The sequence below is a fragment of the Artemia sp. Qi Xiang Cuo genome, chromosome 2 (genome assembly GCF_049724085.1).
Source record: "Artemia sp. Qi Xiang Cuo chromosome 2, ASM4972408v1, whole genome shotgun sequence".
Lineage (NCBI taxonomy): Eukaryota > Metazoa > Arthropoda > Branchiopoda > Anostraca > Artemiidae > Artemia > Artemia sp. Qi Xiang Cuo.
In genome coordinates this window covers 76,936,336-76,961,256 of record NC_142795.1, presented here as the reverse complement: position 1 = coordinate 76,961,256, position 24,921 = coordinate 76,936,336, and the positions used below count along the sequence as shown (strand labels likewise).

The window sequence follows — 24,921 nt, the reverse complement described above, 5'->3', positions numbered from 1 at the left end:
TTCCGATCTACTGGTTACAATCAATCCTTTAGAATGAGTAAATCATATTTCCGATTGTGTTTCATTTCCAGGTGATTGACCCAATAATCAAAGTCCCAACAAACTACTATTGCAAATTACAAAGATACTTCTATAAAGACACAAATTTCATAAACACTTCTTTGAAAGATCCCAATTTAAAAGATACTACTGTACAGATAGTGCTCTATTCCAAAGTTGAGAAGATTCAAATCTACCAAGAAATTGCTATACTGAATATTATCCCTTAAGCAGTATCCACACAAATACCTTCAATGCGCCCTTCCGGTCTATTGCTTACAATCAATCCTTTAGAATCAGTAAGCCATATTCTGGATTTTGCTTTATTTTCAGGTACTTGATCCAGGTCATGCATCGCCTTTACAATCAAGAGTGCGATACTCAAACTTGCCTGACAAAAAATTGTTCTTAAAAATTGCGACAGTACTGTATGAAGATTAAATCGACAAAATTTGACAGCACTTTATCATCAAACCGTTCCGCAGTTATAATAAAAATTGTGGAAGAAGTTGTAAAGAAGTCTATAAACAGCAGAAGTCATGCAGAAGATCATAAACAGAAAAAGTCAGATAGACGATTACGGCCAGAAAAAAAAACAGTAAAGAAGAAGCAGTACATGGAAATTATTTGGGTGATTTTCGGCGATTATTTTGGTCGTTCAACTGTTAACTGAAAGCTATTCTGAAAATTAATCAGCTGACTTGGCAGTCCCAATAAACTGACATGGAGGAAGCTGTGTCATATAGCGATCTTTCATCATAGCCATTAATCATTATACTAACACGAAAGGAAAGGTTAAACAAGGCTACTTTAGAGAATATAACTTACGTTTCATAAAAATAAAAAAATTGAATGTATATAATTCATATTCAATTTAATGACCCTAATGAGAAATTAGTAACGTGACGTTTTGAAAAAAAACCATGGGTAAAACTCCTCTATGCAGAATTTATGGTCCATTACTTTTTTGTCTGGTGTCCTTTCTGGTAATTATAGGTCAAAAACATCCTCTAAGCAAAAATAATGACAAATTCGCCAGTAAAAATTGCTCCAGACCCTCGTTTTTATGTAGAAGTATAGTTAAATCGGACGACTTTCCTTATTCCGCCGCGGTCAAAGCAAATGATTTTTCAAGGGGGGGGGGGGGGACTATTCAGCTATGCTGGCGTAAACACAAATTCTCAACATCTTCTTTTTTTAATGAATAAATCATGTCATAAAATTCTGAGACTAAAATTGGTATTTCGCAAGTAAATGGGCATGGCATGAACTATTTTTTTTTCAATGGACTATCAGTTTTACAGTAAAACACAAATTGACCTAATACATAGAAGGTCTAGTGTATTTAGCAGCTTATTTTAGTATAGAACAATATATTTTATGTCAGTTTAATTGTGTCTGTTTAACTAATGCTAAAACTCTTTTTTAAAGCACAATCAAATAAGTTTTAATAATTTGCAAATTAAAGAGAAAATACATATACTTTTGATGTGAAAGGGATGAACTTAGTTTTAAGTGAGTTTAATTTCCTCGACAATCGACTCGTCTTTGATGGACTTTACTTTCAATGAGTATTATAACCTTAAGAAAAAGACGTATATATGTTCCAAACATACTGTATATGTTTAAAAAATAACTCATTTTATATTTCCATATCTGCAGATAGACCTCAATTTTAACCTGTGTGCTTTTTGCTTTATTTATGGTTTCCAATACACGTTCTAATTTACCAAATACTGAAAGGACAAATATAGCAGTGATTTTCGTTTATACTTATTAGGAACCTACCAGTCACTCCACCCTCTGGTCGGTTGTTCACTAAAAGTCCCCTTGAATCTACCATCCATATTTTCTTAAGGGCAACTTCTTTAGTCACACCTTCCTCCTCCATTGCCATGACTACCAAATTTGCAATACCAATAGAAGCCTAAAATTGCACTAAATTTAAAAGCAGTACAAGCTTCAAATTACTTTCAACACTGGAAACTAACTTAAAAAGAAAAAAAGACTGATAAAAGATACTGATAAAAGAAAAAAGAGTCGGTAGTTTTAAAAAACAGCATTACTACAAAAACAAGCGTATCAAAATAAGCCAAATTACAAATTAGAAGTGTTATCATGCATATATTTAACCAAAAAATATTTAAATTCCTTTTTGTTCCAGATTTAGGCCTATATTTTTTACCTAAAAAAAGAAACTCCACTACCAAACAGAGAATATTACCTATTTTGAGCGGTTCAGGCAAACTGGGGCCCTCTAACACAAAGGCACTCTAGGCTTTGAATATCAGTTTTAGAACCGTCCTTTCCAATTCCTGCTGTCAAATTAATAAAATAATTTTAAATTCAGTAGGCTTCTGAGTTTTGAGGAAAATATATCCTCATCTTAGGACCTCCAAAGACATGATATGCTATCACTTACCCTTACATAGAAAAGGCGACTGATCATGAGTCTATAAGGATAGTGTAACTTCGCCCCTGTATAATACACAAGCATAATAGCATTCTAGAAAAATGTTAAAGATACATGGTGCCAAATCATCCCAAGACACAAGCCTTGCACTCTCTTCTGCTTCTAGAGAATAAACAAATACTATGGACAATAGTTTGTAAGCCTCGTCTGTTTGAGTTGATCCATTTGACACCAGCCTCCCAGTCTTTTCTGCTTCTAGAGAATAAACAGGTACTATGGACAACAGTTTGTAAGCCTCGTCTGTTAGAGTCGATCCATTTGACACCAGCCTCCCAGTCTCTTCTACTTCTAGAGCATAAACAGATACTATAGGCAACAATTTGTAAGCCATGCCTGTTTGAGTTGATTCATTTGACACCAGCCTCCCAGTCTCTTTTACTTATAGAGAATAAACAGATACTATGGACAATAGTTTGTAAGCATTGTCTGTTTGAGTCGATTCATTTGACACCAGCCTCCCAGTCTTTTCTGCTTCTAGTGAATAAGCAGGTACTATGAACAACAGTTTGTAAGCCTCGTCTGTTTTAGTTGATCCATTTGACACCAGCCTCCCAGTCTCTTCTGCTTTTAGAGAATAAACAGATACTATAGACAACAATTTGTAAGCCTTGTCTGTTGGAGTCGATTCATTTGACACCAGCCTCCCAGTCTTTTCTGCTTCTAGAGAATAAACAGGTACTATGGACTACAGTTTGTAAGCCTCGTCTGTTTGATTCGATCCATTTGAAGCCAGCCTCCCAGTCTCTTCTACTTCTAGAGAATAAACAGATACTATGGGCAACAATTTGTAAGCCACATCTGTTTGAGTCGATTCATTTGACACCAGCCTCCCAGTCTTTTCTGCTTCTAGGGAATAAACAGGTACTATGGACAAAATTTTGTAAGCCTTGTCTGTTTGAGTTGATCCATTTGACACCAGCCTCCAAGTTTTTTCTACTTCTAGAAAATAAACAGGTACTATGGACAACAGTTTGTAAGCCTCGTTTGTTTGAGTCGATCCATTTGACACCAGCCTCCCAGTCTCTTCTACTTCTAGAGCATAAACAGATACTATGGGCAACAATTTGTAAGCCACATCTGTTTGAGTCGATTCATTTGACACCAGCCTCCCAGTCTTTTCTGCTTCTAGGGAATAAACAGGTACTATGGACAAAATTTTGTAAGCCTTGTCTGTTTGAGTTGATCCATTTGACACCAGCCTCCAAGTTTTTTCTGCTTCTAGAGAATGAACAGATACTATGGACAACAATTTGTGAGCCTTGTCTGTTTGAGTTGAATCATTTTACACCAGCCTCCCATTCTTTTCTGCTTCTAGAGAATAAGCAGGTACTATGGAAAAGAGTTTGTAAGCCTTGTCTCATTGAGTCGATCCATTTGACACCAGCTTCCCAGTCTTTTCTGCTTCTAGAGAATAAACAGATACTAAGGACATAAGATTGTAAGCCTTATATGTTTCAGCTGATTTATTTGACACCAGCCTCCCAGTCTATTCGACTTCTAGAGAATAAACAGATACTATGAACAAAAGTTTGTAAGCCTTGTCTGTTTCAGCTGATTCATTTGATACCAGTCTCCCAGTCTTTTCTGCTTCTGGAGAATAAACAGGTTCTATGGACAACAGTTTTTAAGGCTCGTCTGTTTGGGTTTATCCATTTGACACCAGTCTCCCAGTTTCTTCTACTTCTAGAGAATAAACAGATACTATGGACAACAATTTATAAGCCATGTCTGTTTGAGTCGATTCATTTGACACCAGCTTCCCAGTCTTTTCTGCTTCTAGAGAATAAACAGATATTAAGGACATAAGATTGTAAGCCTTATCCGTTTCAGCTGATTTATTTGACACCAGCCTCCCAGTCTATTCGACTTCTAGAGAATAAACAGATACTATGAACAAAAGTTTGTAAGCCTCGTCTGTTTCAGCTGATTCATTTGATACCAGTCTCCCAGTCTTTTCTGCTTCTAGAGAATAAACAGGTACTATGGACAATAGTTTGTAAGCCTCGTTTGTTTTAGTCGATCCATTTGACACCAGCCTCCCAGTCTCTTCTACTTGTCTAGAATAAACAGATACTATGGACAACAATTTGTAAGCCACGTCTGTTTGAGTCGATTCATTTGACACCAGCCTCCCAGTCTTTTCTGCTTCTAGAGAATAAATAGGTTCATTGGACAACAGTTCGTAAGGCTCTTCTGTTTGAGTCGATTCATTTGACACCAGGCGCCCAGTCTTTTCTGCTTCTAGAGAATAAACAGATACTATGGACAACAATTTGTAAGCCACTTCTGTTTGAGTCGATTCATTTGACACCAGCCTCCCAGTCTTTTCTGCTTCTAGAGAATAAACAGATACAATGGACAACAATTTGTAAGCCACGTCTGTTTGAGTTTATCCATTTGACACCAGCCTCCCAGTCTCTTCCGCTTCTAGAAAATAAACAGATACTATGGACAACAGTTTGAAAGCCTCATCTGGTTGAGTTGATTCATTTGCCATTCAGTTTTGATGGTGCATTTTAGTCTCTGGATAATAGTAGCATAACAGTGACCTAGAAAAGGGATAAAATTAGGTTCATCTTTAAATTCCAACACGTCGGAGATTGACGGTATTGCATTTCATCAATCTATAGGAAATGTCAAGTCTGGGATGTTAGGAAGCCAGAATATTAGTCATTTTCTTGCATTAAGTATCTGCAATCTTCCAACAAGAATAGTGTGAAATCCATGCCTTGCATGGCGTATTCTTCCACGTGCTTGCAATGGTTTTGCAATTTTCCATGTTTTTCTCTACCTCCATTCAGTAAAATCGTTACATCATCTTAAAGCCATCCGTTCACTATGTTTTCATTATGCAAAGTTTCTCCAAAGTTTCTTCAAAGTTGTGTCCCCGTGGCCCTGTACTCTGTTGGTTTTTTTTCAACCCTCTTCAAAAATTGTGAATGTTTTTTTCATTTTGTTATGTTGATACTTCGGATATTTTTGGTGATGGAATCGGGTCAAAATGCATCAACAGTTGTAAAAAAGCGGTTATTTTTTACTCCTATCTAGCATCACTTCTCTGAAACGGCTCATGGTACCGCTTAGTGATGAGGAAGCAGGAATGATTAGGAATAAATAGGAATGATAGATCCTCTATAAAAAAAAGGCCTTGAGTGAACATATTTGAATAATTCGGCGTTCTAGTTGCATATGCTGTGCTCGAGTCGTTCAGCTCAGAAAAAATTCCGCTTTCTTAGTGCCGTTAATTTTGGCAAACAAAGTAATTTGTAAATTACGCTCTTAAATATCCTGAACCAATACACACCAAATAAGGTATAAACTTTTCAAGCAGGACTGCAAACATTATTTTGCACCAGAACATATTTTGCACCAGAGCATATTTTGCACCAGAACATTATTTGCACTAGGAAAGCAGGACTGCAAACATTATTTTCTTTGGTGGGGAGAGAGGGATTTCATTTTCTAAAATATTAATTGGAAGTTACATTGCTTAAAAGAGCTAAATTCTATATTAGCTAGAAGACACAAACCGAAAAAGCATACAAAATGTATAGTAGAATATAAGCTCATATCCGAGAAACAAATACGAGCAAGACAAATAGAATTATTGCAATATTTTAATAAAAAACATATATTTACAGTAATAGCGCTAGTAAAAAAAATACCATGTTATAGATAAAAAAAAACTTTTCAAAGTTCTGAGCACTTCTTCAAGAACAAAGAACTTTTTCATGAAAACAATTTGCTTTGAACTAGTCATATAGCAAATTCACTGATCCGTATGAAAAAAGGAACACGCTTCCAGCGTTGTTTCTAATAAAATTTCAACATCTACTCGGCTACAAATAAATGTCGAGTAAAAATAAACAGAGAATGTTGAATTCAGATTTTACGTTAGCGAAGGCAATATATGTTTTAAAATCAATCAAATCTTAATCAACTAAAAGTAAGTTCAAACCTTAGGCGAGTTATGATATTTTATGCTTTAAAATCATTCTAATTTAAAAAATAAATTCACAGTTTGGGCTAGCGGTGATAATATTTGCTTGAAAATAAAATTTTATCAAATTAAAAAATAATTCAAATTTTAGGCTAGCGATGGTAATATATGCTTTAGCATCACTCAAATTTCAATCGAATTAAAATCTCAGTTCACATTGTGGACTAGCAATGATAATATTTGTCTTGAAATAAATCGAAATTTTATTAAATTAAAAAAATAATTCTAATTTTACGCTAGCGAAGGCAATATATATATTTTAAAATCAACCGAATTTTAGTGAATTAAAAGTAAACTCAAACCTCAAATTTCAATCGAATTAAAAATTCAATTCACATTGTTGGCTAGCAATGATAATGTTTGGCTTAAAATAAATAAATTTTTGTTAAACTAAATAATAACTCAAATTTTACGCTCGCGCTGGTAATATATGCTTTAGCATCACTCAAATTTAAATGAAATTAAAAATTTTAGGCTAGCAATGATAATATTTACCTTAAAATAAATCAAATTTTTATTAATTAAAAAATAATCCCAATTTTAGGCTAGCGATTGTAATATATGCTTTATCATCACTCAAATTTGAATCAAAAATAAAAAATCAATTCACATTATAGGCTAGCAATGACAATATTTGCCTGAAATGAATCAATTTTCATCAAATTAAAAATAATTCAAATTTTAGACCAGCGATGGTAATATATGCTTTAGAATTTATCAACTATTATCAAAGTAAAAAATCAAAAGCGAATTTAAGGCCAGTGATGTTAATATATATTATAACCTTTATAAAATGTCAATCAAACCAAAAAATAGTTTAAATCTTAAAGCAGCGCTGATAATATGTGCTTTCCTTTCAGAAAAAAAAGAGGGAAAATTAATCATATCTAATTATCGAAGGAATTCATTACTTAGTTTTAGTAGATATTTTCCTTTCCGATATACCCGAAAACCGGAAAGAAAATAATTTAAATCTTAAAGCAACGCTGATAATATGCACTTTCCTTTCAGAAAAATCAAGAAGGAAAATTAATCATGTCTGATTATCACATACATTACATAGTTTTAGTAGATTGTCTCCTTTCCGATATACCTGAAAAGCGAAAAGAACCTTGAATCAGGTAATAAGGGGGATGGAACGGAAAATCCCCAGATACTCGTCGAGTACCCCCATGGAAATGGCTTCCAAAGCTTTTGAAAAGAGCATGAACTTTAATACACTGGGATGACAACGAATTATCAGACTCTTATTCTACAGGCAACTATGACACCTTACGGGTTTTGGTTACGGGGTTTTATAACGAGTTGAAAATTACCGTACTTTATGTCATATACCGAATAGTTGGCGATTTAGAAATTTGGTGAAAGTTAAAGCTGATGTTCAGGTACTTTTATACTGAGCCTCATTAGTCATAAAAGAAAACATTATATATTGATATTTACATAAAGAATACGAGAAATACTCATTAGAAAGGTTCAGTTTCATTCGATTTTATATGATAAGTTTAGTGTTGAATTAAAAAAGAAGTCAAAACTTTTCGCAAGACACAAATCTTTTTTCTCTCTTTTAGAAGTATCATCGCTCTATAGAGCTTGTCTGGCCAAAGAGTAGAGTGAGTTTACTCGGCAAAAATGTTTTTTCTTTGGCCAACTTTTCTAAGTAGAAGAAACTATAAACAAAAAAAAACTAACTAAACTTTCAGTAGCAAACCATTATGAAGCGTTGCAGCAATGAAGATAACTAGAGTACAATTGCTGAGGAACACTGGCAGATATATCTTCCGTGCCAATTCTGGAATGTTCCATTTCATGATAGCTTAAGTTTTAGCTCTTCTTTGTCTTCCAGGCGTCAGGTTGGTCATAACCCCCCACCCCGTACACCATTAGTATTCCAACACAGACACTAGCCACCTCTCATCCCTTTTTGCTGAGATCCAACGACCTTTTCTTGCAGATGCCAAGATGACAAAATTTTTGCGCCACTTCCCTCATTCCCTACAGTGGTAGGATTGGATCAGGACACTGAAATTTTACACGGACTCTGAAGTATTGCAGGTGAACTAGTTCTTGTTTTCTATCAAATTATTTTAGAATCAACAACCTATTCTGGCATATGTAATTATGTTATTTAGGAACTCCCTCCCCCTGTACCTGTTGGAACGGACACAAACTTCTAAAGACGAGCTCTTATTAGTCACTAAGTTTAACTGAGACCCAGCAACCTGTTTCGTAGATTTTTTACTGACAAGATTTGGGGATCCTTTCCATCCACATTAGTCTGACGAAGTAACAACTTCCTAAGGTAGAACTACGACCCGTACTCCTGATTTCAGCCAAGTTGTACTGAGATCCAACAACCTGTTATGGTAGATGTCATAACGACAAGATTTTATGAGCCCCCCCTCCCCTACATCGGTCGTATTGCGTCACGACACTTAAGTGGTACAACTAGAACTCTTATTGTTTCTGATCAATTTTTACTGATTACATGATTTCCCCCTTCTGAAATAATTTCTGATAAAAAGTAGTTTACGACCCCCCCGACCCCCCCCCCCCTTTCATTAAAGGTAAAATAGAACAGGAATCCCTAGAAAGTACAACTCAGATACTGAATCTTACTTCACTACAAATTTGATTAAGATTTGAGACCCACTTTCTAGGACACATGTAAATGGTAATATTACGGAGCCCCCTCGCCCTGTCCTTCCTTTATGTCGAATCTCATCTGTAACTGCTTCAGTCTTCTTCTAGGCATAAAATTAATATGCTTATGACATTTTAGTGTATTCGATCAAAATCAAATATTTCATTAGGAGAACTTCTAAAGAATAAAAATTTGAAAGTTCTTGGGTAACCTTTTCAAAATTGTTTCCTAGAACTCTAGAAGAGATACAAAGTTTTTATTTCAGGTTTCAAGAGATCCTTCATGTTTTGTAAAATCCAACATTAAATTTCCCTTAAGAAGTTTATTTTTAGATTTAAGCCACTTATGTTTTGATTTTTATTCATGCTGTTTAGTAGGCAAGGAAAAAATAATTTTTGTTTAATTAAAACAACCGGAAGTTTTGCAGACCTCAGAAGAAATTTTGTTCAAATCAATTATATCTAACGAAAAAACAACTTTATTGCAAAGAATCGACACAAAACTCATAAGTATTTATTTTTCCTTCGATTGGTGCGAAATTCTAAAGCCTCATAATTATTTGGGCTATACACAAACATATCCACAGTTTTTGTCACATTTTTTGCACACTTTAAAAATGCATTTCAAAGCGATAAATTCTCTCTACTTAATTCTTTTTTGGTGATTCTTGACTGATTTTGACATACCTGGTATTCTGTAATGGTTTTTTGAATGATTCTGTTTTCAAAAGCCCTTTCTAAACAGTCAGAGCTCCCAAATCAGTTCCCCAGTCCTAATAAATTACGGATCTTTCCATTTTTATGGCATAAAAATTACTAACTTTTGAAACGAAAGTTACCGCCTTCCTTCGGAGAAGCAATTAGACTACTTAAAATCATTCAGTTAGGGTGAGCTTGAATTCCCCGAGGGCATTTTTACTTCTTTTCTTCGATTTGACACCTCCAAGTCGACATTCATAGATTATGTTGGATGTGACTTGGGAGTTTCTACTTTAGATAGATTTAGAAAGTTTTAAATGAGTTGAAATGAAAAGTGAGAATTGGAATTAATTTTGCTTGACTTAATTTCTGTCTCTAATATAAAATACGGAGATTCCAAAGAAATGAAACTTAAGAAATATGATATTAGCTTCTATCTGAATAAAATACTTTTTTTAATTAAGTCCTGGGGAGGAAACTAATAATTATCAAGATAGTTTCCAGGAGATTTTAAGGGGGAAGGGGGTTGGATGGAGTTTTATTTACCAAATAGTGTTCAAAAACCTTCCGCCAGAAAAACAGCAATAATATTTCTAGAAATAAAATTTAAAAATATGATGTTAGCTATTATTAGACTAGGATATTTTTTTTTTAAATTAAGTTTTGGAGAATTTTTTTTTATAATTATTAAGATGGTATCTGGAGTTTTTTTTGTGGGAGGGGTGTAGGTTTTTATTTGCCAAAGTATCTAAAAAAACTTCGTTTGGACAACCGTTATGCTAATTGAATTCCCTGAAAGGGGACGAATTTGAAAATTCAGGGTGCTCTGTTCTCTCCCTTCTTTGATTTGTCACCTCCACAGTTTGTTGCCCTTGATAATTTGAATATAAATATTAATGAAAATAAATATACACATGAAATTTCTATTATTTTGGAGATTTGAAAAACCTGAAACTCCTTTCCTGATTAAAGTGATGAAAGAGCTGGAATAAAAAATGGAGAATGGAATTTAAGTTTTTCTAGGCTTACTTTCATGGCTTGCTTATGTTTTACTAGGCTTAATTTAATGGCTAAATATATAAATCAAAAGTTCTACATAAACGATTAGTTACTTTGGTTTGGTATTAATTTTTGAGACAGCCAGGTAGACATTTGTGGACCGCATGTGAGTACGAGCTTAATGGGAAAAACTTTGCTTCACTTTTATCTAACGACAAATTAAATTTTGATCCGTGGATGTCTGTACAGTTCAACAGTATAAGGTTGGGATTCTTTGGAAGTGAATTTTAAGATGCTGTTAAATTCTCAGTGGCAACTCTGGTTGATTGATACTGTTATTGGATAAGGCGAACTGGGATAACTGCCAAATTTAGATGCTGAAAACAAAAAGTCCGTGTTGAACTTAAATTTTATATAGGACAAAATCCAAACATGTGTTGCTGAAGCATTGAATACACACATATATACATATATACAAAAGAAACCAATGTGACAGCATTTTTGTTGTTAAAGGGGAGGTCTGACTGCATTTTTGATAACAGGGCCTTAAAAAGAAACTAATGTGCACCATAAAGTTTCAGATCTTACAAAGTAATCGCATAAAGTCTTGATTATAGATTGTTCTGTTAGAATTAAGACCTACTGCTCTATTCGGTTCCCCTGCTACGTAGGCTCAACCCTAAGCCTCGACCCTTAAATAAGGCTCAACCAAAGTAAGGCTCAACCTGTCTTACTCTAAACTCTACTGAAAGGCCGTTATAGTGCAATATGTGTAACGCAATGGTAATTAATGGTGCTTTGTTTATGGACGGAAACAGGGACTGACTTTTAGGACACATCAAAAGCACAGAAGTTGCACTAATTTCAGGGGTGGAGGGGAAGCCCGACAATAAAGTAAATTTAGCCGTTTCCAGGATTAAAGAACATTCCGTATTTTAATGCAGGTACCTAAATGAGTGCATTTAATCCCAACAAATGAGTACACATTTAATTGCATATTTTTCATTATGTTCAAATTTAGGAAAAAAAAGTTGAGGGCGGCAGCACCTCATATTTCGGTGGATTTCTGTCCGTCTTTGATTTTAATTTCGCAATTTAACTTCATGGAAAAGAAGCCACTTTTTAAATTAGTAGCATCAAGGTTTCTAACATTTTGCAATGGAATCATCAGCCATTCCATCACTGAACACCCTTTATTGATGGTATCAAACCTAAGAACCCCAGGATCTGAAATGGATAGTTTAGGGAGCTTCCTTTTTATATGCACATTTTCAACCAAAAAATAACAAAATCACTGAATAATACAATCATAAATCCCCAAAACAGGAAACCGGGCCCTGAATCTGGATCCTCTTGAAATTTCAAGATTGTTTCAGGTCTCCTCGTAGTTCCAATATTTTCATAGAATACATGTTTTGTGTTTCTTTAATCTGACACCTCTCCCTCTCTCTTACGGAAATAAGCTCTCCAGAAACAAATTAATATGGAATCACTGGCTCCTCCTTTTTATTAATTAGAAGTGCTGCTATTACCACTAATACTATGAAAACTACTAATGATTATTCACCGCAGCACCAAGTCACCGGAGGTCAACAAAACTGCACATGCTACTCCTCTATCCCAATCTGACCAAAGCTTCACTCTTAACCCACTTCCGTAAAACCCCCTTAACCCCGTCCCCCCTTCCAATTTTAGTAAAATCATTTATTTCAACTCTTCCCACCGCATTCAGGGACGACCGGATTTTCGGTCAGTCCCAGATGGGAAAGCAGATCCATCATCCTTCACCTTATTGTCCTTCATCTATCATCCTTCATCTGTAATGCATGGCCAACGCGTCTTAACCTTTCTTTCACTATAGCCCTAGAGAGTGAGATTGAGCCATAATTTCCTAGCTAACTGTTTGAAGCACGGTGTGTCGAACGAGTGCGTATCCTCAGAAAATTCTTCTGAAAAACATCGAAAGCATATTCCTGAACCTTTCAAAGGGCCAACATTTCAAAGCCATAATTGATCACTTGAACTATCAGGGCTGTCTAATCTCAGCTGGAAGATATATCTTCCTATTCTTCACAAGCTTATTTTGACTCTGATGTTTTCTTAAAAATTGCATAAGTGACGGAAGCTCAGGCAGGGCAGTGTCTAGAATTTTGTTCGGGGGGGGGGGGGGGGGGGTACCCCAAGACTTAAAAACGCATCAAAATTTGCTTATATGCAATTGTATTAAGTTTTAACGAGTCGGAGAAACACTTTGGGGGGGGGGACAATCCCCCTAACCTCTCCTCCCTTTGGATACAGCCTTGGCTAGGGGTATAAGAACAAGGACTGGTATGTTTTCTGGGTGAAGCACCTTTCAGTTTCCCCTAAAAATAAAACGCTTTTAGTTTTCAAAAGTATAATAAAAACTCACCTCTCCTGCGCCTTGGAATAGGAAAGTGTGTTCCGACAGCTTGGTCTTGGTCACTCGCAATGCTGCCAACAAACCAGCAACAGCAACCGAAGCAGTTCCTTGGATGTCATCATTGAACGTACAATAGTGATTTCTATACTGTTCCAAGAACCTAAACGCATTATGATTGCCGAAGTCTTCAAACTGGATGAGAGTATTCTGTCCATAGCGATGTACAACAGCCTGCATGAATTCATCGATGAATTCATCATAGGCTGGACCAGTCACTCGCTTTTGGCGAAGACCGATATACAGTGGATCGTCTAATAATTCCTACGAATAATAAAATATATTATTATATTCTTAGATTCCTTAAAAAGAACACTATGTTCTTTATAGACGTAATTTAATCCTTATCAGGTATAATAGAACCTGTATATCATATATAATTAGATATAATTATTTGTAGAAAATATTCAACCAATATAATTACCAATGTCCGTAAGTCTCAGCCAATCACTAATCTTCAGCTCTGAAAACTGTTATATAACTGGACCGTGGAGCCTGAAGTCACTCGAGTATTTTTCATTGTGCAAACAGTAGGTTTCATTAAAGTTGTGATGAACACACATCACATCAAACGTGGTTTGGCAAGTACACGTGGTTTGTTTAAAGTTGTGATGATTTACCCGTGGTTTGGCAAGTCTACCCTGTTTTGTCTTAATGCTGGGGGGAGTACTTGCTCTTCGGAAAAGTTTTTAGGGGTGGAGTACTTCGAGGAAGCTTCAAATTTTGAGTTGGAGGGAAGGGGTAAAATATTTTTTTGTCAGCCTTCACAAGAGAGTATACACTATAAGTTGGTTTTTTTTTTCATTGAGGCTGTGCTGCTAGTTAGATACAATAAGAAAAATTGTTTGTCAGTTTTGAACTTCAAACTTTCTATTTCTTTGATGGGAATGATGCTTCCTAGATTTAAGATAATACCGTATAAAGTTATATTTTTATATTCCTTTTAATGAAAACTATTTTGCGAGTAGGCTTTAAAACTTCACTCTTTCAAAGCTGAGAAGATTTTAAATAATTAAGTTCAAGATTCCAGAAGACAATAGGAAAAATTATACTGAAAAAACTTTGAGTTCTGTTTTGCAGGGAATAGACGGAATTAAAGCCACTAGCAGACAATACAGCTTCACTTCTTCAAGCCGCAAAGACTTTTAATGACTAATTTCAAGGGAGGATTTATCGGAGAGAAGTCGAATTAAAGGCAGGAGCACATCTTAACGGTTTTACAACATATTCATAGATATGTTTAGAATTCTTAATCGGAATTCGTACTTGCAAAAATATCAACAATTTTACAGCTTTAGCAAAACTTTTCCAACAAATTTATTATTACGACCTATATATGCTACTGTGATTAGCCAATAAACTTTTTTCATATTGAACATATCATCATGACGATATGTTCATGACAATTTTTGCTCATGACGTCATAGCAAAAATGAAAGACCTCATCTGCTTTAAATTGAGGAAGAAAGTGACTTCACTAGTCACACTTTGCTGAGGTATTTTTAATTCCTAGAAGATGGTAAACCTGGCCTAATTTGTGAAAAATACGTTTAAGTGCTTACCGATCAAATATTACGAGACAATTTTTTTTATTTATTATATGCATAAATGAAGCCATAATATATCCATTAAAATGTTGCAATTAAAAGTACAAACCGTTCAAAGCCTTGAACAAGGAGCTGTCATCTTTGGTAAGTGATTCATCTAATTTTCGAATTTTCTTTTTGTAAGTCAAAGTCACAATTGTAAGCATTCGAAGTACAAAAAAATACAAAATACATACTACAGACACTCAGCGCTATCTAGGATTCCTAAAACATAGTCTTCTTACATTATCTATTTAGGTCTGCATTTTAAAGGCAACTATCAAAATAGGCATTGCAACATGGCTTTTCTAATGATAATTATAAATATAGAATGGTTATGTTAGAATGATAAGGATTGTTTTGCGGGAAAATGATTAAAATGTTTTACGTTTTTCAAATATTATCAACAAACAGTAGAAACAAACACTTTCTCATTCACTGGATAATTTCTGTTTTTTTAGGCTTTGATGCCGCTCTTTACTTTAATCTGAAGGATAATTGTCGATCGTTTAGTTTTTTTTTAATTAGCTGTGAGCTTTCATACGATAATTCCACTGTTTTGTCTTGAATATATAGTTGGATACTGGCCAACTATTGGCCAGCTATTGGCCAATAGTTATTTGCCATTAAAAAGAGCGCAAAGGCCCAACAAGGCTGCTCCATCCCAAAATGCATTCTTCTTCTCAAAATGAGAAGAATATATCTTCTTCCCATTCTTCTCAAAAGGATTTTTATGATCCTTCCGTGATCTCCAGCATGCCATTAGCATACATGGTCGATGTATTTTTATTTTGACTAATTTTCCCCCTCTCCGATTGCCTTAAACAAGCGTTGATGTGTATATGCCTAAGTGGTAGCCATTACCTCAATTCAGCTTTTCATTTTTGCTGACAAGAAAGCTCTTTCAAACTAAAGCAGTTTCAGTTAGGTTTCACCTTGATATTAGCCATAATAAGTTGCCATAATTGAGAGCCGTAATTGAAACTCTTTTTCCATGTTTCCACTTTAAACTGGATGCCAACAAAACACTTTAATACTAAAGAAGTTATTGCTTCTTATTAATTTCACATACCTGGTTGTTGGTTCCGACATCAAGCACAATCGGAAGGCACTGATGAGGCTTGATACCAGCAAGTGCAGTATAGAGAGCAAGCTTTCCAACAGGTATGCCCATACCATAAGCTCCAAGGTCACCAAGACCTAAAATCCTCTCCCCATCAGTAACAACAATAGCTCGAACATCCTCTTCTGGCCTGAAAGAGAAAAAAAGTAAATAAATCGAATGAGTTACCACCAATTATTAACAATAAAATAAAATGGTGTAGGGTATGTTCAGGGTAATGTGACCAGGGGCGTCCCACCAACTTTTTTTACTTCTGGTAAAATTTTCGCCGAAGCCGAAAATTTCGGCTGAAATTTTGCAAAATCGGCCGAAATTTAGCAAAATTCTTGATTTCTGCAGAAAATTCGGCATAAATCAGGTAGCTATTCGGTATTATATACGAAGATCGCCCCCCCCCCAATAAAATGAGCCTCAGGACGCCCCTGAATGTGACCCATCATTTATATGCTGAGTGGAACAGAGTAATCTCACTTGTCTACTACCCAGTCCGTTGTTTCTCTTCCTTTTTGGGATCGTGGCCTTCTCCCCCCCCCCTCCAAAAAAAAGAAGAGAAACGTGAAAAATAAATCAGTTACCAGACCGCTTTTTTAAAGTATATAATAATCTGTTTCATTTAAAAAATAAAATATACTCTGTTAGTATAATTAGTCTAATTGCCTCATCAGTTAGTGGTTGCTGCGTTATTCTTCTAAGTTTTTATTTTGCATTTGTATGTATGCTTGATTAGAATCTATTATTTACTTAAAAAAAAGTTCTTTAGTACAGAAGAGCTTAAATTTTTATCAATTCAAGATCCACTGGAGGAGGAGGATTGGGACCCCCAGGCCGAGAAAAGATGATATAACCTCTATTCAAACAGTATCATTAACATAGTTCCCACTGTCTGTCTGAAACAGATAGTAATTTACAAAAAAATAACAAGTACTTATCTATGCGTATGGCTAGAAAGGCTTGAGAGAGAGGGAGTTCAGAAGTAAAAAGAACCCATTATCTAAATTCCGTTATGGTTGTATATTTTTCAGATAATTTCTTAGGCAAAATTTAACCTGATAATTTTCTGTTAGTTTAACCAGAAATGGCTATTTAAATAATCAAAACTGCGTTTTTACCGTAACCACACCTGCCATATTTTTCCACTATCAATTCCTTCTAGTTAATAATACAATGTGCTAACACAGCGCATTAAAACCGACAAGATTAAATACAGCATTTTATTATTTTTTTTTCCTGTTAAGACTACCGGTGTGTCATTAAGGGTGCGTTTCAGAAACCATATATCACTAATTAAATATTAATTATTTGCTACTGCTTTAACCCTAAAATTAGGGATAGCAACAAAATCAAGTCCTTATGTGCACGCAGTTAGTGAAGACGGCCAACGTTCTCTCTGCTCTTCTAGCACGAAAAGCAGGTTAGCACTGGTCAAGATTGAATTAATCAATTTTCTGATCAGTTTGCATTGCATCGAATGAAGAAATATATTAATCATCATTTTTATTTTTTTACAGGATTTTTTACATTTTTCTTATTTTTGATGGAACAAAAATAATAGCACATAATGAAGTATCACTAATGGTAATTGGTATCTGAAACACGCACAAAGCAGTCTAGTCAACATTGGAGATTAGTCAACATTTTTTGGATTAGCCTAATTTCTTAATCGAAGACTGAATGTTCTAAATGCACCTATCAAACAGTTCGTGGTAACGAACTGTAAGTAAGGAGCGACCCGGCTCAACGGTAACCGAAACTGTAGGAAACGGAATTTTGATACCAATAGATACATCAAAAGAATCAGATTTTAATGCTGATTTCAAATATATAAGTTTCATCAAGTTTAGTCCTACCTATCAAAAGTAAAGTTTTTTATTGTATAACAAAAATAGAATTTTGAGAAAGTAAAACTTTAGCGTAAAGAGCGAGGCGTTGAGGAGGGGAAAGCCCCTTTCATATGCGGAATAATTTCTGCTCATTTTAAGTTTTAACATCGTTCCTTACGTTCAGTTAAAAAAACTTGTTTTTTTATTTAATACACACAAATATAATCACCTCCAATATTGGGCTGAAGATTGGGATTCAAAATGTTTGGACAGGGAAAGAGTTTGACCCCCCCCCCCCTCCTTAGAGCTTCCAAGATTGGGTTGAAGAAGGGCATTCTAAATGCGCTTCGGGAAGGAAAGAGCCTGAACTCCTCCCCCCTTAGAACCCCCAAGATTGGGTTGAAGAAGGGGATTCAAAATGTTTGGACAGGGAAAGAGTTTGACCCCCCCCCCTTAGAGCTTCCAAGATTGGGTTGAAGAAGGGCATTCTAAACGCGCTTCGGGAAGGAAAAAGAGCCTGAACTCCCGCCCCCCCCTTAGAACCCCCAAGATTGGGTTGAAGAAGGGCATTCAAAATGCACTTTAGACAGGAGAAAAGAGCTTAAACGCCCCCCTATCTTAAAGCACATCGTCAAGTACGGAGCTCCCCTTCGCACCAAAATTTTCACTACTTACATCTATTCTGAAATGAAATGTGAAATTCTATGCTTGAAACTCTAGCTAGAAATCAACGTCTAAAGATCAATCTAGAAATCCCTGATCTCATTATAAAAACTATAAAATAGCAGATATTGATAACTAGAGCAAATAACGCCGGTAAAAGTGAAAAAAAATATAACTGTTCTTCTGAGAAGCAAAAAACACGAGAATCAGTCAGAAACGATTACGAAAATCAAAAAATACTGCTTTCTTATGGGCTACAGGATTTTTATACGAATCTTTTCGTCAAACAGTGTTTTTATGTCAAAAGTTTACCTCACCTTTTCCAACTTCTTTATTACAAGATCTTATTCCGATCTTCATGATAGACATGGCAGTTTAAATCTTTGCATTCTTGAGCTGGAGTTGACTCTTTCAAACTTTTCTATAGTTTATAGAGGTCTTCAAATACGGAATGCACTTGATAATGATAATAAGAATTTAGATGATACTTGCCTATTTAAAAATATAACAAAGGTACGATTTATAGTCATTAAATGTAACTATATCATTGTTTTGTTTCTTTTTTTTGTTCCGGGAGACAAACAAAGAATCTGCATTGTATTTTGTTATTCATTTTTCGTTAACCAGTATAATGTTTTCTTTTTTACCATTCTTTTTTTATATAGCTTACAAGGTTTTGTTTTAGTGTGGTCATGGGTTAATTCTCACAATAAATCTGAATCTCAGATTCCAGACGAACCGATAAAACGCCTGATCCTGGTGCAAGCTGGTGCACCTGGTGCTCATGGGACAAGGGAAGGCTTACAGAATCCATGGTAGGTTATATTTCTATTGTTGGATTTGCTTGTGAAATAAAATTTAATTCAGTTCAGCGTTACTTGGACCAATGGCGATTCCGTATAAAACAGGAGATAAGATATAAATGGTCGAGAATGACTATGCTTGGATATTGATGTCTAGGTAAGGACTTGTGTGGATTCGACTTAATGCCATCAGCTGGAAGAACAAACCTTTCTAAGAATAATTTGATTTACAAACAAACATCTTTCACTGAATTTAGTTGTTGGAGAAATCTTCTAAGTAAACATCGATAAAAGTCCTAGAAACAGAAAGTTTTAAAGAACACAATCCACCCATCCTTTCAAGTTCCAGAACATGGTCCTTCTGGCGATATTGGAGAAATAGAGTTTATAAACTTTAGAAATCAATTTTACTTCCTATGTAAACAGAAACTTTTAGTTTAGACAATTAATTAATTGAGCACTGGAAGGTTTTCAAGTGAACAGCTCTGTTTAATTCTCTGACATATTTCGGCACTATGCAAATATGTTCTATTCTATTTTGCGTCCAAAATTGTTGGCGTTTTCCTCATATTAGATTACTTCGGATTAATCCTTCATTTGGTTAATTTGTAAAACTTTTTCCATAAAACAAGCTTTTCAAAAAAAATAAAGAGCTCCATTAAACCAAAATGAGCAGATATAAAGTCAAATAGTCTTCCAAGCATAAAACTACCACAAATTACCATCGATAAATAAATACAACCCAAAACGAACAGAAATTACAATAAATAACCTATTCAAACAGTAAAGTGCAAGTTGTATTCTGGTCTTGAGAAGGTATGGAGATTGGCAGCTTTATGCATGTTAATTTTTGGTCGTTTTGAGTTTGACTTGGTTATTTACTGCAATTTTGTTCGTTTTGGGTTTCATTTATCTATTGATGGTGATTTGTGGTAATTTTTTTTTTAGTGCTTGTTTCGTGGAAAAGTTTTTAAAATTAATTTCTGTTTGTTTTTATTGCCATAGTCTTTTTCGGGGAAAAAACATTTTTATATCTTTAGGGTTTTTTCTATAATAATCCATGGTTTGGCTTGCTATTTGTACGTTGGAGAAACTTTTCCACCAATGCTTAATCTTGATACAAATAGTGTTGTTTATTTTAATTTTATATCTCCTCAAGTTGAACTGAAAAATAAAACATAATATCATTCCCAAAATATTCTTTCTATGCTTTTTGACAACTTGGATATACTTACACTCTTTTGATTTATCTAAATTGTCAGAGCAGAACTAGTAACAGCAGTAGCCCCGAAAGTTTCAACTCAATACCCAGGTCGTTCTCGATATGAATGAATTTACTTATAACCCGTTGAAATACAAGGATGAACGGAGTATAAAAAAAAGAAAAAGAAGAAGAAAAGAAGAAAAGAAAAAGCAAAAGAAAAAGAGGGATAATGACAAATAATACGAAATTAAAGCTCATAGAACAATCGCACAAGCATAGTAATAAACCAGAAAATGACAGCACAAGCCTATGAAACAAGCACATAGACAAGCAAGAATAAAACAAGGATAAAACTTGTGGAACAAGAACACAAGCATAATAATAAACTAAACAATCATATGGTATATATAACAAACACAAAAACAGTAAACGTGAAAGACCTATTGTTTTAAAATGGAACACCATGGGTGTCCATTTATTCCCCTATTGTAAGCTGCAATGCATCTGCCGATGGCAGCATTGGGGTCAATTAGACCGTATTTCCTATTGACCCAAGAATTACTTGCCTAGGGGGGGGGGGGGAGGCCGAGAATATATTTAGCATGCCGGTAATAAGTTCGTTGGAGTTGCTTTTATTCTGTTGCCGAAAAGGTACTCCAAAAAGGTGGAAGGTATAAAAGATTTGGGCGCATATGATTTATATAATTTAGCTAGCAGCTGGCGATTAAAATGAAGTTTATTGGAAACTATGCCGCCGTAGGCACTGGACGTCTGGCGCTGGAAATGGCGAATGAGAAGCTTTTTAGTTGCTTTAAGGAGTAGCAACCGATACTCCATTAAGATCAATATTAAATCCTTCGGGAATTGGGCCCCAGTTGAATAGTACCACTTCTGAGGCTATACTTGTGATATATTTCTGAGGCGTCTTATTGGCAACCATAAACACAGTGCCTTTTGATTTTGTTTTATAACAATATCTAGTTTTAAACCATAATGGGCCAATTAAATAGTTGTGATGGGTTGACATACTCAACATCCCTAGAGATATAGATACTCAAATTTTAACTGGATGTGTCTGGAAAATGAATGGGCTTGGGAGGAGGGCTGCTTGTCCTCCAATCTCTTTTGACTCATAAAAAGGGCACCAGAACTTTTTGATTAGGTCAACATTCGCATAAATATTCCTTGAAAGCTTCACCTTAATATTCTTAGCTTGCGTCGTAGCAATAGCTGTAGTACCTACAGTAGAAGCATTCACATAGCACCTTTGCTTTCTTCAACATCGCCTTCAACACAGGCTGTAAGTTTAAACTTAATACCATCAGCAGTTCTTGAAGCATTCCTGATACGTCCTCTTGACATCCAGTGTGGGTATACTGTGTTACGATTTAGTTCCATACAGTTTCAATATTTCTAAAAGTGTCCGCCTTTATCCTTAGTTTTAGTTGCAGTAGTAGTAGTGGCAGTAGAACTAATGGCTGTAGCCTTGGCTTTAGTGGCAGCAGTAGTAGTAGTACGAGTAAAAAGGATGCAAATATTTTCTTTGGTAAGTTCAACATCCCCAATAACAAGCCCTGTTAGTTTCAACTTCACGCATCAAACTGTTCCTAAGATATTGATGTTACGTAATTTTGACAACCTGCGTACAGACGGTGTGTTGTTATTAATTTAACATCCCCCCCCCCAGAAAAATAAATTCCTTGAAAATATCCACTTGATATCCTTAGGCATAGTTGTAATAGTTGTAATAGTAGTGGCAAGAGTAGTGTTGGTATTACTGTCAGTAGCATTAATAGCAATAGCGGCAGTAACAGTAGCAGCAGTAGTATTTACGTGTTGCCTTTACAAGTAGTAGCAATAGAAGAAGTAGTAGTAGTAGTTGTAAATGTAGTAATGATAGTAGTATTAGTAGTAGTGTGCACATATTGCCTGTCGGTCATATGATCTTTCCCTTTTAGAATTATCTGAAAGTTCCAACTTAATACCCAAATAAATTCTTGAGATATGCTCTTTAGACAATGTACATACGCACAGCGTCTTTTGATTTAGTTCAAATTTCCCCTCAATATTGGAAATGGGGTAATGTGGTAGTAGAAGTAGTGGTGGTAGTCGTAGTAGTTGTGGTAGTATGAAAATATTGCCTTTTTCGTCATCTCCCTTATCATTACCTAAAAGTCCAAAATTAATATACCCAGTCATTCCCAAGTTACACCCTTTTGACAATCGGTATAGGCTCCACGTCATGTGTTTTGATTTAGTTCAAAACTCTCCTCAACATTCTCTGAAAGGCTCACGTGAATGCCCTTCATCTTTTTAGAAAGTAATGAACAAATTGCATAACTTACAGCCCTTTCCCTGAGGACTGTGGGGAGGTTAATATTTTGTGACAAATATTTTCTTTTGTACTTATCTCTGAAAATAAACATTAAAATTATAGTAGCATTTTGAACTGATGAGCTTTCAGCAATTAATATTATTATACATCAAATATTCAGTTTAATTTATTAGCTCTTATTAAAGTTGTTAAAGACGAATATAGTTTTCCTACAAACAAGTGACTGGATACTGCCTCCTTTCCTAACTGTAAATAAAAACCAAAAGCCTACTGCGTTATTGGCGCTTAACTGAAAACGGATTATATTACAAATACTCTCCTTTTCAGTTCTTTGAACATTGGAAATCAAAATACAATTACAGCGAAATAAATTCTGGATCTGATGGATCTTTCAACAATTAATATCATTATACATCAAATATTCAATTTGATGTTGTTAATACTTTCCAAGACTGTTCAAGACTCAATATAGTTTTCAGTAAAGCGCCAATGACGCAGTAGGTTTTAGACTTTTACAGTGAGAGAAGGAGGTCATACCCAAACTCTTGTTTGTGGTGATTTTTGTTTGTTTCAAGCCTAATTTGCATATTCAATTTAAGTTTCACTCGTTTTAAGATTTATTTATTAGTTTACATTAATATATATTGTATTTTTGCTTGCATTGATTGTTTATTTAATTTCTACTCGTTTTAAGTTTCATTTGTACTTTAATAGGAAAATATTTTTTTCGTCTTAAGCTTGATTTTCATATTCAATCTAAGCATTATTCGCTTTAAGATCTATTTATTCATTTATATCATTACTTGTATTATGTTTTCGCTATGATTCTTTTTTTAATTTCTGTTCGTTTTGCGCTTCATTAATTCTTTAATAGTAGTTTCTGGTCATTTTGATTTTGAATTTTAAAAGGTATTTGTATCTGCTGAGCTTAAGTTTAAAATGGCCTTTACTTTTCTTCGAAAAACTTATTTTTTCGGAAAGTTTTTTTTTTAATTAATTTTTGTTCGTTTTTGATTGCAAAAAATTTCATGTTTTTAAAAATTCCTTATTTCAAAATCAAACTTTAGAAAAAATCAATATTCATCAAGTATCAAAACTGATATCAAAGTACCAAAATCAAAGTAAAATATGGGTTTGTGTCCACCTCGGAGTTTTTATTATCTGATGCTTGAACTATTTTTAACAAAATTGCTATCTCAAAATTTTTATCGGATGGGTTAGGAGAAAAAGGGCGTGGGGGGGGGACTAGATTAAGCTTTGGTCTCTTTTGACTCTTTAAAAGTCAACTAGAACTTCCTATTTTCAATCAAATGAGCCCTCTCTGAAGTTTATACGAGTATCCCTTCTATAAAAACGATATAAATCACCAGAGTATAACTTACAACGCCTGTGCCTGGGCCCTGGGAGGTTGTGTCGACCCTGGAGTTTCAATATCGGATGGTTGAATTATTTTTAACCAAATGGTCACCTGAAATTTTTATTGGATGGGTTTATCCATCCGATACACCCAAAGACGTGGAGGGAGGGAGGGGCTAGTTCCCCTCCGATCTTTTTCACTCTGAGAAAATGAACTACAACTTTCAATTTCCATTCAAATGAACCCTCTCTGAAGTTTATACGAATATACCTTCCATAAGAACCATAGATACCCCCAGAGCAATGCTCACAACTCCTGCCCCGGCCCTGAGGGGGGGGGGGGTGTCGACACAGGAGTTTTTCTTATCTGACCTTTGAGCGATTTTTAACGAAATGACGATACGTAAAGGAGTTTTGTTGTAAGATCTTTGAACTATTTTTAACAAAATGGCTATCTCAAATTTTTTATCAAACGTATTTGGGGGAAAAGGGCTTAGGGGGAAAGTTGCCCTCTGATCACTTTTGACTCTTAAAAAGGGCTGGATTTCAATATCCAATCAAATGAGCCCTCTCTGAAGTTTATACGAGCATACCTTTCATACGAACAATATATTCCCCAAGGGCATAATTTACAACACCTGCCCTCGGGCCCTGGGGGGCTGTGTTGACCCCTGAGTTTTCGTTATATGGTCTTTTATCTATTAAAAAAAAGCTATCTCA

At 35.0% G+C, this 24,921-nt stretch overlaps 1 protein-coding gene across 3 annotated transcripts in view; it reads right to left on the bottom strand.

Annotated features, from left to right (window-relative positions):
* The window catches only part of Men-b (NADP-dependent malic enzyme b, mitochondrial), a 270,075-nt gene that overhangs the window by 120,820 nt on the left and 124,334 nt on the right, over positions 1 to 24,921 (bottom strand). For all 3 annotated transcript variants that reach the window (XM_089103272.1, XM_089103274.1, XM_089103273.1), the window contains exons 5-7: positions 15,970 to 16,150; positions 13,264 to 13,575; positions 1,828 to 1,966 (exon numbers count right to left, since the gene is read on the bottom strand). In XM_089103272.1, coding sequence (XP_088959398.1) covers positions 1,828 to 1,966; positions 13,264 to 13,575; positions 15,970 to 16,150 — 632 coding nt within the window. The remainder of the gene's footprint in view (positions 1 to 1,827; positions 1,967 to 13,263; positions 13,576 to 15,969; positions 16,151 to 24,921) is intronic.